The following is a 19,985-nucleotide window of genomic DNA, read 5'->3' as shown; positions in this document are numbered from 1 at the left end:
AACACACGTTTACTTGGCTATGTTTATTCATTTTTACACTTCAGGATATCCCCAAAGGGACATTTTGTTAACGTTAGCTACTTCTGGAGAATTGAACCTCTGGGGACAATTTTGTATCCAATCTATAGATAAGTAAACCCACACAAATAGAGTATATTGGAGACATTCAGCCATCTTGTTTCCTGTAGGCCAAATGCAGAGCAGTGGCATTGTAAAAATTTCAAATGTTTTAATTGAGACACATTTTTAAAAGACAGATGTGATTCTAAATGTGATATTAAGTGCAGTAACCACAAATAGACCAACAAATAATTTAACAAGATTACACGCAGACATGTAACAGCAAAAAATCTGATTTCAGTCATCACCATCATGCCAAAACCACTCACACACACTCGTTCTCATAAACTTGTTTTAAATGTGTTATATACTTGAATTTGTATTGTCTAAGTAAAGTGAAAACTAAGGTGAAACCTTTAAAGCACACAGTCCTAACTTAAAGAAACATGATTTCCTGCTGCCTCTCTCTCTTATTCCTTATGTGCATATCATTGTTTACAGTTTATGACTCTAATTGCTGTGCTTGCATGATGTACAAGAGACCCTCATTATGGAACAATCACTGGTATATTATTACTGGCTGCAAAAGCTGATATGAGCGCATGGTTACAGCATGTGTGCGTGCAGTGCTCTCTGTGTGACTGGCATGATGACAAGGTGCTGGGTCAAAATAATCAGATCTTTTGCTCCAGATGTTTCCTGTAGAGAGAGAGAGAGAGAGAGAGAGAGAGAGAGAGAGAGAAGCGATATAAAGAAAGGGATTGAGTGGGAGAGAGTTTATTGGGATCTAACAAACAATTAAAGTCTCTCACAGTCCTTAAAGAGGTAGTTTGCCCAAAATTGAAAATTCTGTCATCATTTACTCAACCTCATATTGTTCCAAACCTGAATGACTTTCATTCATTTGAGAATGTTAATCTCAATCACTTTCATTGCATCTTTTTTTCCATACAGTAAAAGTGAATGGTGACTGAGATTAACATTCTGCCTAACATTTCCTTTTGTGTTCTACAGAGGATGGAAAATCAACGCCCATGTGCAAACACATATACACACAAAAAGAGGATGACATGTCCCCTTAAACTGAGTTATTACACCACTGTAAACAAACAAGAAATACTTTCCTCTCTTTGGTCGTTTAGTAAAGTCAGTTGGCAGGAGCCAAGCTAAGCCACTCTTATCTCAAAATGTATTGTAAATGTCTAAGGGCTGTTTTTGGTAAAAGACTCAATCTTCCTGACCGCAACAGATCAGAGAGTTATGTAAACAAGTTCCGTCGTTTTAAAAATCTGGTAACAATTACCGAGCAATTAAGAAGAGGTCAAGATTAAACAACTTAGTGTGTTCTCAAAGGTGATCGGTACATCGTGGCAGACTGTGGTGGCGGGACGGTGGATCTGACTGTGCATCAGATTGAGCAGCCACAGGGCACTCTGAAGGAGCTTTACAAAGCCTCAGGTGAGTTCAGAACCAAAGGTGCTGTAACTCACCTTCATCACACTTACAAACTGAATGACCTTTGGCCTCACAGATCTTCTTTAGAAATGGAGTCAAATGAAAGAGCATGATTGAAGTGAACAATCATGATTGACTAGTTTCGCTTCCATTTAATGGTAACCAGAGCCATAACCACCACAGATATTGAGGGAGGCACATCCCCAACAATATTCCTTTTTCAGTTACCCATTTATAACCTTTACTTTTGGTCCACCTAATCTTGAAAATTGGGATACATCCTTGGTGGTGACCATGATTTTTCCAAGTAGTATTCTTCCTGATCTTTTGTTGGTCCTGGATCAACCACTTACATTTTAGGGTAGGCTTAAAGTTAATCTTAAATATAAAGGTGCCATGAAGGACCATAATTGGTTCCCAAGAGACCCTTTTAGCCATGTCCACACTAATATGATTTCTACACTAATATGACATTTTCGCCCTGCATCCACACTAGAATGCCGTTTTTCCTCCAACAAAAACAGACTTTCAATTATAGTTTCAAACTCAAACAGATTAGTGTGGAGGTGGCCTTAAAGAACCTTCCTGCAACAAAAAAAAATGCATGAACCGAACATCACTAATTCACAGTAAGCTCACTTTTCACCAGTTCGAAAAATGGTTCTTCTAGAACCCATACATCACAACAGAAATATTTCTGAACCTTTATTTTTAGGGATGCAGGGTTGGGGTTTGAACAACACTCTTATGAACCTATCATTTGTCTCTGATTTTAGGGGTAGTTAATGGTTAGGTTTGGGATTAGGGATACAGGGTAAAGGGACAATGTTTGATTGACAAGAATGTTGTTCTAGGAACAACACAATATGGTGTTAATTCAGGAGTATGTCCTTATTGGCAAAATCATGGTCACAGGTTTAATTTTGGAGCAGAGGCAAACTGATGTGAGAGTAGAATGGAATGGAATGGAAACATGCATAAAGATTAGCATGCGTACGTGTTTATCTCATTCAGGAGGTCCTTATGGAGCAGTTGGTGTGGATCTTGCCTTTGAGGCTTTGTTGTGCCAGATCTTTGGAGCTGAGTTCATTGAGACTTTTAAAGCAAAACGTCCAGCAGCTTGGGTGGACCTCACCATTGCATTTGAAGCCCGCAAACGCACAGCGGCTCCTGGTCGGGCCAACTCCTTAAACATCTCATTGCCCTTCTCCTTCATTGACTTCTTTAAGAGACACAGAGGGCAGAGTGTGGAGACCGCCTTGCGCAAGAGCAAGTATGACTGACTCTCTGTGGTCTTTACTTTGGTGAAAGTTTGATGTGTGTCTAACTTTGTATAATCTCTCTGTTAGCATGAACTTTATAAAATGGTCATCTCAAGGAATGCTGAGACTCTCGACAGAAGCCATGAATGAGCTCTTTCAGCCCACCATCAACAATGTCATCAAACATATTGGTAAGATACATATCCTCTTTCACATAAATACAAAGCTATGGATTGTTAGTTGGCTTTCTGACATTTCTCTCACTTCCAGAGGACCTGATGAAGAAGGAAGAAGTAAAGGGTGTGCGTTTCCTCTTCTTGGTTGGTGGATTTGCAGAGTCGCCCATGCTTCAGCGAGCTGCCCAGAATGTGCTAGGGCAGAACTGCCGGATCATAATTCCACAGGACGTAGGTCTTACCATCCTGAAGGGTGCAGTCTTGTTTGGTCTTGACCCCACTGTAGTCCGTGTACGACGTTGTCCTTTAACGTACGGTGTTGGGGTTTTGAACCGGTTTGTGGAAGGACGACACCCTCGTGATAAGCTGCTCATCAAAGATGGGCGAGAATGGTGTACCGATATCCTTGACCGTTTTGTAAGCGTTGATCAGTCGGTGGCTTTGGGTGAGGTGGTAAGAAGAAGCTACACACCAGCAAGAGTGGGACAAAGGAAGATTATCATCAACATCTACTGCAGCGACACCGATGACATCACCTACATTACCGACCCTGGGGTGAGGAAGAGTGGTGCCATCACTTTAGATCTGCTTGAGTCAGGGGCAGCAGCAGCTAGTGCTGGTGATAATAGTAAAGGCTCAGCATTTGAACGCAGAGAGATTCGCACTGCCATGCAGTTTGGAGATACTGAGATCAAAGTAACAGCTGTTGATGTGGCGACTGGCCAACAGGTGCAGGTATCAATTGACTTCCTGTCCAATTGAACCTGTTGTGCTGTTTCTGGAGAAAACTCTGTGTAATGGGATATTTAATGCCAACCAGTCTCGTCAATGGATGGCTTAATTGTAATAACCCAAGGATTGCATATGTAAAAAACTGGAGGACTGATTCATAAACTGGAAAATTACTGTGCTAGGCATCAGCTTACTCCATGAGAACTGTGTCTATATTAAGTGTACAGTGGGTTGCTTTGGATAAGAAAGAGTATAAATTACTAGTAATGAAAATCCCAACTATGACATACATTCATACATGCGCATATTACCTGTAGAAAAAACCCTGAGGAAATATTCAGTTAATTTTAGCCAACGGTATATGTTCTGCTTCTGTGGCATTCTATCAGTTACCATAGAAATTCAATTTATTTGGATTTTGTCACTCAGTATGTATTATTCCTGATGTAACTTTTTCTGTTAACACACTTTCTTTTATCCCAGCTTAATATGCAGTGACAACTACAAGCCATTCATAGGTAAATTTTCTTGAAAACTGGACACACTGTGTCTCTGTGGCACTATAAATATTCCTGCATTTGTTTTAAACAACCCGTTTAGACCCACCCCAACAAATTGAATAATGGTGTATGGGGTTATTTGGGGGCAGGGCTATTTGTTTGTTCGTTCGCTCAACAGGAGATGAGGGGCGTATTCTGAAAGCTGTTTTGAAAACATTGTTTATTTGTGAAATTCCAATCAGTGCCAATTGTCAAAGAAATTACACACCGTCAATAATAATGGGAGGTTAGCAGTCAAGCAACCACACAAAAAATATTACAAATAATTTAAAGATGCAAGTACACGGAAGCGTAATTGAACACTTATAAGTGTTTGCACTGGTGTGATTGAACCGCCTACTCATCTTGCAATGTTATAAGTCTAATCTTTCACCTCATGTCATGATTACTTTAGGTATTTGACTGAGGATACCAGGAAAAGAAAACAATTCGTTTTGAGTTTATTTCTGGTTTTAAAATCTCAGGTCAGCTTGCCTGCTAATCTGCCATTTTAAGTGGATTTATTGTATGCTTTTCCCATTTGTTTATACACAGCGAGTTTTAATTACGATCATTGGCGATCCAAACAAGCAGCAATAGACATTAGGTTGACATAACCCAGAATATTCCTTTTTAAGTTTCCAGACAATAGGTATGTACATTGATTTATCAAATACAGCCACTTTTATTTTTGTATACATAATCTTATTACTAAGCATAAATCATTTAAAAACTTTTTTTTTTTTTTTTTTAATTATGGTTATGCCACCTCTTAAGATAAAGAGGTAAACAATTGAAATGCATGTTATGAGGCCATTTTTTCATTTCATACAAAGGTACATGACAAGTGGTTACATTCTACTTGTAAACATGTCTACCTGTTTTTAGTTTTAATTTTGTCCCTATTATAAATGTGTTCGAGTCTTATAGGCTTGCTTGTTGGTTTTCTGATCCTCCAGTTTATTTAAAATAGCTAGAATTTATGAAAAACTACCTCTAAAGAAACATATTTAAATTATTCTGGTCTAAACATTTCAGTCCATCCATGGGGTTCTTTTTAGCCTTTTATCCATTTTAGATATCGCTATTGTTAGCTTTTCACCTATCCAGGAGGTAAGAAAGCCAAAGAAATTACTTAAAGGATTTTCAAGTATACGGAATATCATTCTAACATTTGGGAAGCAAGCTAGGGGTAAATGACATGATAATCTTGGAATTATAGTAATCTTGGAACTATCACTATTTTGAAGGACTTTAGTTCTAAAGTATATCATTTCTATAGTACTTGCATAATTAGAAAGTGTTTGTACATGTATACCAATCATCATGCCTGAAAATTAAAAGTTATTTTCTTTTAAAACAGTAGTTTTCCTCATCTGATGTATGCAGTCAGAAGACATTTTTAGTAGGAAAGAAAAACTCCACACACAGAATTGAGAGGCAAATGTACGGATTTAATAGTCAAATAAATAGTTCCACCGAATGACCAACACAGGAACATATCGCAGCAGAGTACCTGCATATCAGTGCTTTTACAGACATACAAACCCATAATTCTTTGAGGCTGTATATCAAGTTTGAGTGTGTTCTCAGACTATCACAAAACAACATTCAAACAGCCAAAAGATCCTTCAACTCCCATTGATCTGGCATACTTAACCAAAACAAAATGACATTTTATTCTGCTTTAGCCTTTCGAAACACACAGAAATGCTTTGATTTATTGGGACCATTAAGTAACAAAACAGGTCAAGAAGACAAATCAAGACCCTAAAGAGCCAGCATTTGTTCTGACCTTCTGAAAGTCCAAATCTGCCCAAGACCCTGTAGGAGATGTTTAGTGGGCACGTGGTCTTCCACGACCTCTGCCAGCAGGCGCAGATGGAGCGTCACCGGCGCGAGGGTTCTTAATGGTCTCGTCCACTGAAAGGATGAGGCATGCAGCCTCAGAGGCAGCGGTCAGGGCATTGATACGTACAATAGAGGGCTCCCATACGCACGCCAGGTAGTTATCTGCAATGTCTTCATTATTCACGTCCACACCATACCACATACCACCCTGAAAGAGGGAAATGGATATAATGCTCACTGCATCCTTAAAACATACATACATTTTATTTAAAAGCAGTGATAAATTAGGAATAAGCATAAAAACCAATTGTTTTTTTACAGCTTCCCCAAAGCCAAGAGCAAATATGTTGTATGTACAGCTACCTGTGCATGCTTGGCCCTCAGTTTGTTAAGGATATTGGTCGCATCAAAGCCTGCGTTGTCACACAGCTGTCTGGGAATGATCTCCAGGGCTTTGGCATAGGCTCCGATCAGTAACTGCTGCTTCCCTGGAATTGTTCTCGAGTAATCCCTCAGATACTTTGACAGCTCCATCTCTATAGCTCCACCTCCAGCAACAATGGAGTCATTCTGTGATAAGAGAAAAAAGGAATTAATTCTAGAATGTGCAACAAATACATGACCTGTTCAACACTTTGTAAAAAGAATAAAGAGTGTGCTGTTACACAAGAACCACCAATAATTTTATTAGTGCTCTGGGGTGTAACAGATTGAGATTTTCACAATACGATAAAGTCACAAAAAATACCACGGTACTACAGTATCAAGGTGCATTTCTAATATGATTTGTAGTTTAATATTTTGTTAAAAAGGCATGATCCCTACCAAGATTTAATTGTATGCAATACTATCAAACATAATTTTTGGGTTATTCTTTTAAGATTTATTAGATTGAATTTAGAAGGGGGAAACATTTTGTAATTATTACAGTCCAGGTTAACAGTTGAGATCTGCATTTGATTCAGTAACTGGTTACTTCTGTAATTTAGTTTAAGCATTTTATTAGTATTTACACATTGTGGGCCTACTGTTGCACTGCAGAAAAACAAACAAATGCATGAACAGCCAGCACATTGTAACATTGCATATATAGATAAATCCATTTGTTGCATTTGCAAGAGACAAAGCACAAAGATATGTATAAATCTAATGAATCATTACAAATCATGTAAAACAGTATTGTATCTGATGTTTTATTATATTGCATATTGCATTCATCTACATAAATTCCATGGGATGAAGGTGTTTCCTGCTGGAACAAACACTTTTTTTGCAACAAACCTTACAAACTGGTAAATTAGAAAAAAATTTAAGATGCCTTGTGGGTCTTTAAAATGGTCTTGTCATGCAATTTTCCTCAATCGTTTTACATAAGAGGTCATTCTACTATGCTAACATACTGTAAATTTCAGAATTCAAAATTTAACCCCAATGCAATAAAACCATTTATTGAAATCAAGCTGCAAAAACACCTCATTATATACTTCCACAACTTCCCTACATCACTAGATGTACATTAATTCATGACTGATTCTACAGCAACACAATGACACCTACTTTACATCATCACACCCTTGGCCCCACCCACTGGCACTCAGTTTGAAAACAGAGCAGGACAGACAGGCCTACTTACTATTCCTGAACACTAAAGGGGACCCATCTGAACTATTTTGAATAATTTTTGTATATAAACATACACTAGAGAGACATCTTTGACTGTTGTCATGTATTTCGTGCCACTCTAAAAAGACAGTATCAAGTTATAACTCCCCCCATTCGCTTCATTTAGCAGCTTTATTTGTGCAATTTAGAAATGTTGAAGACCCTTGCACCTGTATTTTATATCATGCTTTCAACTACGTCCGTCTGGGTTTTTTTTGGTTTTGTTTTTTGGCTCATATTAGCATGGATTGCTTGTGAAATAGTCAAAATACAATTCAAGCTTTGCAAAGGAACACTATTGGACCAGATCTCAAAACAGTTAAGTAAACTGTTTAATTAATGAACATGTCAAATGTCATGACTGTTTGATATTTTATGGTGCAGCAGTGAACAGTTGTGCTTGAGTGAACAGTTTAATATATTTGGATGCAATGTGCTGGGTGTGAGTTATGTGTAAACCCTGAAATTTATTTTTATAATGTTCTGGAGCTTCTTCATTCTCTTGTTCATTGAGTTTCAAATATGGCTGCATTTGAGGGGCTGTTCCATGTCAGCTAATCAGAACAGTGGGCATAAACAAAGTTGAAAAGGAGGCCCCCTTTGGGCCTTTGTCTGAAATGCTCTGTTTTGGCCTGAGACAGGGAAGTAAATTATAACATTACAAAATTACCGTTTTGGTGCAAAAAACTTTAACATTATCGTTGTACCTCAGGGAAGATAATAAAAGCGTATTCCCACAACTGCTTTGATGGGGGAAATAAAAGGTTCTGTGTCCTGTGTCTCATATACAATTTTTAAAAGAATAACGAGAAATCATAATTTAGAGATTTTATCACATCAAGTTTATATGATGCTGTGTAAATGTAGCCGATTTGGTTTTATTTGGATTTACGAAAAGCACAGGAAAAACCTAACTTTATATTCATGCAATACCCTGAATGAGAAGATAGTATGAAAACTGTCAGTTTTAAAACTGAGGTGTACTGTGAAACCATTACATCCCTAGAAGTGAAAGTTTAACCCACCTTAATAGCCCTGCGTACAATCATGATGGCATCATGCAACGAGCGCTCGGTCTCCTCCATGAACTGCTCAGCCCCGCCTCTTAGTATGATGGTGCAGGTCTTCGCCTTCGGGCAGCCTTTAAAGACATTGTATCTATGTAAAGAGAACACACACAATGTTAAAACAGGCTAAAAACTTCAATTTACATGTTTTATTGGTACAGTTACATCAGGAGAAGAAAAACAAATTCATACCTCTCTCCTCCAACCTGCACTTCTTCAAAGAGTTCACACTGTCCAAGCACATCGTCAGTCAGGGCACCAACACTGGTCTGAATAGAGCCACCACAGGCCTGAAGGAAACAAAGAACATTTCATATATTCACCATTAGTTCAACAAATTACTCAAGACATTATTAAAGGCATGTGCATGAGGCATTAACATGCATGACTCAAAATAGCCTTCAAATACAGCACTGCAAATTTAAGTTGAATTAAATGTTCACCCAACGAAATTACAAATTCAAACGTACTGAAACATGAGGCATATTAATACACATTCAAAGCTTATGGCAGGACAAACACAAAGAATAACAGGTTGTTATACCATCATAGTTCTCTTGAGGTCTTCCTCCACTACACGACCTGCACAGAAAAGATCTCTGTCTGCAAAGTACTGCGTGGCCACGTCTCCGATGGGCAGCTTGGACAGTACTACTTTAGCTCCAGATTTGTAGATCTTTTCCAACTTATCATAAAGGATATTCCATTCAGCATCTACAATGGCCTGATAGTCCTACAGACAGCAATGCAAACATGAGAGGTAAGACAATAAACACTTGTTATTAAATGGCACAGGAATGTTATCTTTATTATGGAAAACAGTGAACATTCATCAAAGATTCATTCAAAGAGCAAAAAAATAACTTGTTCAGTTCCACTGGTAATGTTGCAGAAGTTACATTAATCAGATTATACAAATGCAGATTTGCTTATAATTAGACTATGTATAAATTATAATACAACAATCTGATCATTAAAATCAGACATCTTATATATGACAGAACCAAATATTTTAATTCAGCGCTACAGTGCGAGCATTTACAAGTGAAAATTACTGTGTGCAAATGTGGAAAATGATTTGGGCGCACAGCTGCAAGTGACATTTGATCTACCACCAGAACTAGAGAGATTATTTTGTAGCCTATCATCAGAATAAAAACTCTGCAATGCATCAAACCTCATATGCAGTGTACTTTTACAAGTGCTGTGTTAATTATTTTAGCATTAAAAGTGCCATTTTCTCACTCACATGGCTGAGAGCATTCTGCTCTATTTCACCTTAATTGCTGGCAGAGACTGCGAAGCAGTATAGGCAGATATAGTGTACCATGTAAAGATGGTATAATTGGAGTTTCTTGCATGTTATTTATGACAAAATGTCATACATCGTTTTGAATGATGGATTGACAGATGAATCTAAGAAGATTCCTGAACAATGGTCAATGACCATCAATTTTAATAGAAAAACAATGCAACAGGACGTAGAACACCTCTTCAATCAAATTGTGAAGTAGTTTGTGTGCGAGTCGTAGAACATATATTTTTAACACTTTTTAACTTTCATAAATAACACTAACAATAAGAAATATCGCATTATGCAAAGCTTACAGTCGGGATAGGAATCGTAAGGAATTTACTGATTCCATATACACATACACACACATTTGTACACAGAAGTTTACATACAATTTTTTTTAACCACTCCACATATTTAATATTAGCAAACTATAAATTTAGCAAGTAATTTAGGACATCTACTTTGTGCATGATACAAGTAATTTTTCCAACAATTGTTTACAGACAAATTGATTCACTTTTAATCACAATTCCAGTGGGTCAGAAGTTTACATACAATAGGTTTACAGTGCATTTAAGCAGCTTGGGAAATTCCAGAAAATTATCTCAAGCCTTTAGACAATTAGCTTCTGATAGGTGTACCGAATTAGAGGTATACCTGTGGATGTATTTTAAGGCCTACCCTCAGAGCCTTTTTGCTTGACATCATGGGGAAATCAAAAGAAATTAAGGAAGATCCCAGAAAAATTTTTTTGGACCTCCACAAGTGGTTCATCCTTGGGAGCAATTTCCAAAAGCTTGAAGGTACCATGTTCATCTGTACAAACAATTAGACGCAAGTATAAACACCATGGGACCATGCAGCCATCATACGCTCAGGAAGGAGATTAATTCATTCCAATGAATGAAGCTGGTGGCAACTAGAGAGTGAACTTGGAGACAAATGCACTGTGAAATATGGCTGTACGTGACAGCGACACCCAGTGTTCAGAATACGAATTTCATATAATTTCTCAATAGCAGGCCAAATTATGTTACATTTTCAAAATTGGCGTTTGGACACCCCTTAAATAGATAATATAAACCTATTTAACAGAACATACAACTATAGCTACTATGAACACTACTGAATCACTACACTATACCACTACCATTTTGGTTTGTTTGTGCATTGTTTGTGAGGGCAAAATAATTTGAGAATTGTAAAATTTTTAAGCATAGGCCTCAGCACGCTATTAACATCCAAATGTGCACAAATTACGTGCAAATGAATGAGACCACTCTGGATTAATTTGGGGATATATATGATAAGATATATGCTTAGAATATTTGATTTCTCAAAAATGGTTTGAGCACATTTTATTTTGTGTGCACAAACTAATTGAAATAGTTTATTAATAATGTTTTTTTTTTTTTTTTTAGTTTATTTGTTAATTAATAATCTGATCACATGGGATGCCAAATTTACTGAGGTGCAATGTTTTGCACATCATTCGGTGGCATTACCAACAGATGTCAATTATTTCATACAGCCGCATACTGTTTATTCAGTGTACAGAATAGGCTGCACAACTATGTTTTACTTAGCCAAACAAGATTAACTAATAGCCATTTAGCTTATCTTGTAACCATCACTTTGCCATGGACACTCGGAAACATTAATTTTGTTGAACTTAATTCTGGTACAAATAATGCAGAAAACAATGCTTTTGAATTGGTGTCATTCATTGAGTTTGTCCAGCAGAGCATGCTACGACTCCACTGTTTACAGAGCAGAGCTGACTGCAAACAGGACAGAGTTAAGCGGTGTCTTCTCGGTAAGCTGCTAACTAGTTTGTGAAATACATACTGGAAAGTTAATAAACAATGATCCCATAATTTTCCCCTTTCAATATAACGTTAACCCTGTCCCTGACATCCAAGTCACTCATGTTTATCACACCTGTTTACTGTATTAGCCAGCTATAGTTTGTCATTGCAGTCAGTGATGTTCCAGATTGAAAGGTAAACATCAGAGCACCTTTTTGCAGCTCAGCAGACAACAGTGCGGTGGTGGATTGTGTCTGTTGAGTCTTGATTTCACGCTACGTTGTTACCTAGTTGGCGAGATGCAATGCTGGAAAATAAACAATGCTCATCTTTTGCTCTCCGTGACAACGAACTTATAGCTAACCACGTAGCTACTTTCATTGCTTGTCAGCTGAGTGGAAGCTAATGTGTAAACATGTATTCACCCAACTGTTTTGTTCAATATTCACAGTTTGGTACCCCCTTCAACCGAACAACTCCAATCGTTGCATATATAAAATGTAATATTTAAAAGTCTTGTTTTCCACCATTTAAAGTTTTCCCTGAACTTGTAAAGCAGAATATGGTGCAACACCGCTGCTGCCGTTTATCTTGACTCGGCAGATGTAAATGCTGCTTGTTTTACATCCAGCCAATAATTGACTTGCGGTATTAATATAGTCTGCATTTAACTGATGCTAAACAGTAATGACGTTTATTTAGCTATTTATTTTTATTTAAATAGTCAGCAAATGACTGATACTGAACAAAGTACTGATGTTTATTAAGCTATTTATAGTATTTTTTATTTATTTATTAATTTTCTCAGTGTTCATTTCTAGAATTTGTTGACAATGTATAATAATAATGTCAAATATTCTTTGATAAAAATATTAGTTTAAAAAAGCAGCCTTATCAGTGCAAAATCCAAAAAGAAAAGGCCTGTTTTTACTCCAGCTCAAAAATGAACTATATCAGCCACCATATCCTTAATCAGTGAATACTGCACTCATTAAGCCATATAATGGGGTCTTTCAGGATTATGGGCAGGTGGGTTCCTCCACTGAGCTTGATAACTTGTGACTGTGAAGAGCAGTACTGACCTCCACAGAGTTGACGCGGACCTCTGCGTTGTCCTTCTCTGCCTTCAACTCCAGCTCAATATTGAGCAGAGCAATCTTGGGGTTCACATAATGCTTGGGCTGCATCTCAAAACCAGCATAGGAGAAGGTCTTCTTAAAAGCCACACCAGCCACCAGTTGAGATTCCTGGAGTAAAAATAAGATACGGTCAAGATCTACACTCTGTATCCCTGACCTGTAAACATTTTACTAGGTTACACCCCATAATGTTGAAAAGCATTACCATTGTGAACTTGCATGATGAAAACAAATTAATTGAATTAAGAATTCAGAATTTTCCCTCTCACCTCCAGAGCTCCACCCTGCACCTTCTTCACTCCAATCATCTTCAGAGGCAGCAGATCATCCAGCATCATCACTGCATCCACCACCATCTTGGAAAAGAACTCCTTCTGCCCAGCAATCAGCTTTGAGTTCAGTGCTGTAGCGGCACACTTCTCCAATAGACTCCTTTGTTCCCTAGGTTGGGAGAGAAGAGAGGACAAATTATTATTTTGTTGGTATTATGATCCTAATGCATGATTGTGTAATAGCACAAACAGTGTAGACTCACTGCTTGTCCTCCTTCTTGATCGTAACAGCGATTTCTTTGATCTTTTTAACAGCAAGATGGGTGGCAAGGCGGAACGCTCTGATGATGGTCTGGGGGTGAAGCCCCTCCTCCACATATGTCTTCAACTGCTTCAGAAACTCTGCAGCAAGCAGAGTCACTGAGGTGGTGCCATCTCCAACCTGAACAAAGAACACTCAGAATGAAGTACATTCTGGTACACTCAAGATCACTAGTGCATTTATTTCAATACCACGATTATGTTTCAGTCCTACTTGCTCAACTTTACATTTATAATCCATAGCTATCTATCTAAAATTACTCAAGATATTTTGCATCAAATCCACAACCCTGATGTTTCTAGTGTCATGCTTTACCAGTTGAGCTACAGGAACCCTAAATATGCAAAGGATGATGAGGCAGACAGAAATTAAGCCGTTTTCCAGAAATTAATCTTACTTCTGCATCTTGTGACCTTGCAATGTCTACCAGAGTCTTGGCTGCAGGGTGTACAACATCCAAAAGTTTCAGAATAGTGGCTCCATCATTAGAAATAGTGGCTTTGCCTGCAAGAACACATCATCACACTTTAAACTTATTACACAATTATTTTAATGATGATTGCCCATCATTTTAAAGGAATGGTTCACTAAAAAATTATAATTCTCTCATAATTTACTCACCCTCATGCCATCCCAGATGTGTATGAATTTATTTCTCCTGCTGAACACCAATGAAGATTTTTAGAAGAATATCTCAGCTCTATAAGTCCATAAAATGCAAGTGAATGGTGACAAATGTAATTTATGTAATCCATACGACTCCAGCGGTTAAATCCATGTCTTCAGAAGCGATCTAATCGATTTTGGGTGAGAACAGACCAAAATATAACTACCTTTTCATTGTACATCTTGCCATTGCAAAAATTATCGCTCTGATAATGCAATTACCACCGATATTTTAGCCGATTTAATTTGTAAAAGGTTTATTTGCTTGCAGCAGAGAATCTCTAACTATCTGCAGCTTCTTTCCTTCAGGCAGGCACTCAGACAGCCACAAGCGACAGTGCGTGTGCACGCACACAACGTGTCTGTGTGAATGAAAGCCAAACTAATTTCTCTGGAGGGATTATTTCAACATCTCTGCACCTAGTTACATTGTTTTGGGTCTGGTTTTAATTCGGGATCATCTGCTCCAAGTAAAATGTCAGATTTTGCATCGCGGTTTTAGGATCCCGTTTCAGTACAGTTCGGTATTTGCGATGTTCAGAAAAATAGAATTACTGCAAATCCAAAGCAAGAATACTCTATTTGGTAACAAACACTTCAACAGGTTTGCCTTTGATAAAAATAATAGTTTTACTCTAACCATAGTTTAACTATGGTATTTGTAGTAAATATATAGATATGTATATTTATATGTGTGTAATTTTATATATATATATATATACATACATATACATATATATATACACACACACAAAACCTTGTGCTCCAGATGCGTCAATAAACTTGGTGTACTGTGGTGTTAATGCTTACCAAACCACGGATGGTGAACCATACTGTTCGGTTTGTTTTTTTACAGAGAACCATTACAACCCTAGTAAGTAACGACATACCATTTCCCAAATTCAGTTTATGTTTCATGAGGCAATAAATGAAAACACGATTTTCACATATTAATTTGTGAAACATAAACAGAATATGGGAAATTGCACATTATTACTTGCAGCATTGCACTGCGATTCACAGAGTGAATTTAGATGGCTAAAAACATTAGTTTGTGAGTGAAACGAATGTGCTTGTATTTTACGAGTTGAGCTTTTTCTAATGTTGTGACTCTTGACTATTTGATTGATCTGTATTATGTTACCTACTCCCATTATGATTGTTGTAATCACGTTTCATAAATTATACAGTGGAACTGTCACAGATGAGCACTGTAACCTTACGTTCATACCAGAAGCGGCGAGAGCATCAAAATTCGCTCTGGCCGCCCTGCCTTCAACGCTCGTGGACGCTCTGACGTAGTTGACATAGGCGGCAACGTTTGTTCAGAATGCTTTGTTTTGTGAACTATATTTAAAGGGGCCGAAATTTAAACATCCAGACATTCCGACCATTTACTTTTTGCCGACCCATCACAAGGGGTATAGCGTATATCCTCATGAACTTTTTAAAATGTGAAAATAAGAAATCGATCGATGGCAGAAAGTAATTAAAATTATAGTTTGTTATCAAAATAAAATACATTTGTAATAATAACTGTGGTCTTGGTTGTTTTATATCCCTGTAAGCAAACAGGGGCAGATCATGCATTACTGGGAAACCCGCCACGGCAATAATTAGTTTCTCCTCCATTTTATCTTCGGAACTAATGTTTGGTGGGAACCAAAATTTACACTGTTGTGTTCTCTAGACTTCGCTAGAGCGGAGCACTTCTATATTCCAATAGGCTGCCGCCGAACCGCGTCACAGCTCATTACCATAATGTTGACTGCACTTGAACTTTCATCTGACGCCCACACCGCTCAAGACTCGCCACGCCACTTCTCGCCGCCGAAAGATGCTGGCTGTCATTGAAAATGAATGACTTCGGTCAATTTGATGCTCTCGCCACCTCTGGTGTGAACGCACGGTAAGCGTCAGTGAATGAGACATGCATAAGCACATATACACACACAAAATACCACTGCACTCGCAGTCTGGCTGCAATCATTAATATTACACCGTGTATACAGAGTTTAGGGTTTGTAATGTGTGTTTTGTTGTATCATTTTCATTACATGCCGTTTATCGCCTCATTTTGATTTAATGAATTATCACAGCTGTTTGAATTAATTATTCTCTCTTTGTTAGTAAGTCATCAGGATTACTGTAAACTCACATAAATGGGCTGCATACAGTTTATGCAAGTGTATTGTCATTTATTTCTCATTCAAATCAGCATTCGTCCATAATATAGGCACATTTCTGGTTCATGTTACATCTGCCAAAATTAATTTGCAGCAATTCCAAATTCCAAGCTTTTAATGACACATTTTTCAAATGAGAAGTTTTTAATAAATTAGCTAGCGGTTCCAAGTTAAGGATTCAAAATTAAAACTTTTTTTTTTTTAATACCGGTTATCGTTATTGGCCACAATGAGCTGTGAATGATTGATTATTGCATTGGCCCAGAAATTCCATATCAGTGCATCCCAAATTAAAATATCTTTACCTTGCATGGAAGAGAGTTACCATTTTTGGGTGAACTATTCCTTTAAAATAAAAACCATCTTCTGACCTTTGTGCGCAATTTAGACTTACCTCTGTTGTCCACCACAAGCTTGTCCATGCCGCGGGGTCCAAGGGTGGTCCGCACGGCCTCTGCCACGACCTGGCAGGCATTGATGTTGCTGACGAGCTGCGGGATACCCTGAGAGGAGTCTGTGCCCTCCTTCAGGAGGATGACTGGAGTAGGCTAAGGGGAGAGGGTTAAGTATTAGAAAGAGCTATTAACATCATAATCACTATAAATTAACTTAAATGGAGGAGTGTCAATGCATGACTTGGGTGCTGACAATTTCTCAACAGGCAGAGTAAAATTGCTAGTGTTTGGAAGTAAATCTTCATTCAAACAAAAGGACTATTTACGCCACAATATACATGACTGCTCTGATTCTAGGAACTTCAGTTTAACAGACATACACTGCATAGCCAAAAAAAAAAAAAAAAAAGGTGGATTTAAATAAGCAAATACTTTAAAGCCTATAACTGGATCATTATTGCACTGATTAATGTGTTTCAGCTGGCAACCATTCTGTTAACCCTATATGATGCAGTGTGTGGCTTCTCATTTCTCAAAGACTGCCTCCAGTAAAAGTTTTTAACCTTGTTTACATGTCCATACAGTGTTTTTTTTTAGATGAAGGCAGGGAATAATTAGCATATTCCCACATAATAAATGATGCAAAGATTTAAAGTTATATCTAATACATGAAGGGATTATTTTCATGGAAAAAAAAACTTTTAAATAAGTCATGTTGATTAACAAAGATGAGTTTTTAGGGGTTAAACAAGTGACTGGAGAGAGACTTTAAACAACCATGTCGGAAAACGTATCCCGTGGTTGCCAAATTATTGGCCTGCATCAAAAAAAGAAAACAACTAAGGAGATTGCTGAAATAACTGGAATTGGGTTAAGAACTGGCCAATGCATTATAGGGATGCACCGATACGATACCTGGATCGATATCGGCTCCGATACTGAAGCTTTAGATGGAGAAAGGGTCATATGGTCTGATGAGTCCAAATTTACCCTATACCAAAGCGATGGGTGTGCCAGGGTAAAAATGGAAGTGCATGAAGCCAAGCACCAGTCATGCATTGTGCCCACTGTACAAGCCTCTGGAGGCAATGTTATGATCTGGGGTTGCTTCAATTGGTCAGATCTAGGCTCAGCATCGTTATACAGCAATAAAACGACCAGGCTATCCCACCAATGGATTTTTTCTTCCCTGACAGCAGGGTATATTCCAGGACGACAATGCAAATATTAATTGGGCTCAAATTGTGAAAGAGTGGTTCAGGGAGAATGAGGAATCATTTTCACACATGAATTGGCCACCACAGAGTCCTGAACTTAACCCCATTTAAAGTCTATAAGATGTGCTGGAGAAGACTTTATGTAGTGTTTCGACTCTCCTGTCAATACAAGATCTCGGACAAAAATGAATACAACTCAGGACGGAAATAAATGTTGTGACGTTGCATAAGGTTGTCGAAACAATGTCATGACGAATTCATGCCGTAATCAAAACTAAAAGCAATCCAACGAAATATTAAATTGGCAACTTACAGGCAGTGTATTACAACTGCTTTACACTGTCATGCACACAAGGGATACAACAAATTACACTGACTGATGACTATATGTGCAGCAAAGATAAACAGCCCTTATTCAGGAAAATGCATTTTATATTTTATCCTTCCTCGCGACGGTGGAAACGAACAGCATTACATGGTTAACCGGCTAAAAACCACTGTTAACTAAAGTGATGCTAAACTGAAACCCCTTAGCATAGTTCAACAACTACTTCGACCAAATAGATCAATAAACCCCTGGTACAGAACTATAATATTAACAGACGTAAACAAAGTCGCTTCACAATGCTAATCTCCCAATGCTTCCAGTCAGTTTCATACAGAAGAATGAATAGTTAGCCACCCTAGCTAGCTAGCATCAATGTAAAACTTTAGGAGTATTGTGCCAATTAAAGGGGAAATAGTCTTTCAGATATATTACGTATGCTTTATTCTCTCTGCATGCTTACCTCCCAGCACTATTAAACAGATTAAACGGCCAGATGACGATGGATTTGATGGTACTATAGGCATGAAACAATACTCACCATCATGTTTGCAGACTACAAGAGGACCGTGCCTAGTGACGTCAACTCTATGCGTCTGGAATGCTCTAGAACACAAGGCGACGGTGTCTAGAAGGAGACCATCCGGATGCCGAAAGTCTCGCGAGAGTCGCATGCAAAGTTCACACACTGTGTTTATTATGCTTATTTGGAGTCCCACAGAAACCATACACCCACCCCTATACCTAATCCTACCCCTACCCCTATCACGCTAACCCTACATTTAACAACATGTGTTAACAAAGTGCGAGTCTCGCCAGACTTAGGCATATAGAAACAGCCACACAAGGCATGCCTTTTGTTGTAATCATGATAGACAGCAGGGGGCGATGTTATTATAGTTTTAATCGCTTCTACTTCTGCAAAAGTATACGTTTGCCTTGACAAAGGAGCTCCAAAATACAGCCGTTGACATGGGCTATCATATTTTGTATATATTCTGTTATATTTCACTATTTAACATATGTACTATATAAAACTATTTAATGGATGAACATTTTTTGAATGAAAGAATAATAAACAACCAAAAGCAAGCAAATTAGCTAAATTAATTTAACCCTGCAGGCCACAGTTTGTAAACAGATGTTAGCGTATAGTAGCCTATAGCCTAAGTACACCTTACAAAAAAATAGAATTAATATGAGAATGAGAAATATGCATTATGAAAGGTAAATTTAGCTTTGGAGCCTGATAGATAATTGGTGAAGTGGAAGGTGGTGAAACCAATAGTTTAACGATTTTTTTCATACACTTCTTTACAATAACTTAGTAAAAGCGGCACCTCAAACTAATTTAAAGTAAAGCAAACTAGACTATTTATCCATAAAAGTTCTGGAAAACAAACTTTATCTGTCTAATTGACTGATGCTTATAGAGAGGACAGCAAAGACTGACAGCAATGATGTGATAAGCAAGTTGTACAAGTTGAACAGTAGATTATAGATTTGTCTTTCTCTATCCCCTCCCTCATTTCCTCCTTTACCTCCTATTCTTCT

At 37.8% G+C, this 19,985-nt stretch overlaps 2 protein-coding genes across 2 annotated transcripts in view; one reads left to right on the top strand and one right to left on the bottom strand.

The window, feature by feature from the left end:
* The window catches only part of LOC127657808 (heat shock 70 kDa protein 12B-like), a 29,287-nt gene extending 23,783 nt beyond the window's left edge, over positions 1–5,504 (top strand). Inside the window, exons 10-13 of the mRNA XM_052146725.1 lie at positions 1,414–1,518; positions 2,530–2,788; positions 2,865–2,968; positions 3,048–5,504. Coding sequence (XP_052002685.1) covers positions 1,414–1,518; positions 2,530–2,788; positions 2,865–2,968; positions 3,048–3,715 — 1,136 coding nt within the window. The 3' untranslated portion in view covers positions 3,716–5,504. The remainder of the gene's footprint in view (positions 1–1,413; positions 1,519–2,529; positions 2,789–2,864; positions 2,969–3,047) is intronic.
* A 152-nt stretch (positions 5,505–5,656) lies between these two features.
* cct7 (chaperonin containing TCP1, subunit 7 (eta)) lies at positions 5,657–19,028 on the bottom strand. Its single transcript, XM_052146739.1, has 11 exons — positions 18,973–19,028; positions 16,889–17,042; positions 14,040–14,146; positions 13,584–13,762; positions 13,318–13,489; positions 12,992–13,156; positions 9,349–9,537; positions 8,997–9,094; positions 8,763–8,895; positions 6,439–6,645; positions 5,657–6,283 (listed from the first exon to the last, which is right to left on the bottom strand). The coding sequence occupies exons 1-11, from the start codon at positions 18,976–18,978 to the stop codon at positions 6,062–6,064; spliced, it is 1,632 nt and encodes a 543-aa protein (XP_052002699.1). The 5' UTR covers positions 18,979–19,028; the 3' UTR covers positions 5,657–6,061.
* Positions 19,029–19,985: the final 957 nt, after the last annotated feature.

This window comes from Xyrauchen texanus, chromosome 2 (assembly GCF_025860055.1).
Source record: "Xyrauchen texanus isolate HMW12.3.18 chromosome 2, RBS_HiC_50CHRs, whole genome shotgun sequence".
Taxonomy (NCBI): Eukaryota; Metazoa; Chordata; class Actinopteri; order Cypriniformes; family Catostomidae; genus Xyrauchen; species Xyrauchen texanus.
Note: the sequence above shows the minus strand (reverse complement) of the source record. Positions and strands in the feature narration are given on the sequence as shown.

What these genes read in the sequence shown, in the direction of transcription:
- cct7 (XM_052146739.1), bottom strand. An exon ending in ATCAAGAAGGAGGACAAGCA is followed by an intron (nt 13,490 to 13,583) that starts GTGAGTCTACAC and finishes CTCCCAACCTAG; the next exon opens with GGAACAAAGGAGTCTATTGG. An exon ending in ACCTCAAGAGAACTATGATG is followed by an intron (nt 9,095 to 9,348) that starts GTATAACAACCT and finishes TGTTTCCTTCAG; the next exon opens with GCCTGTGGTGGCTCTATTCA.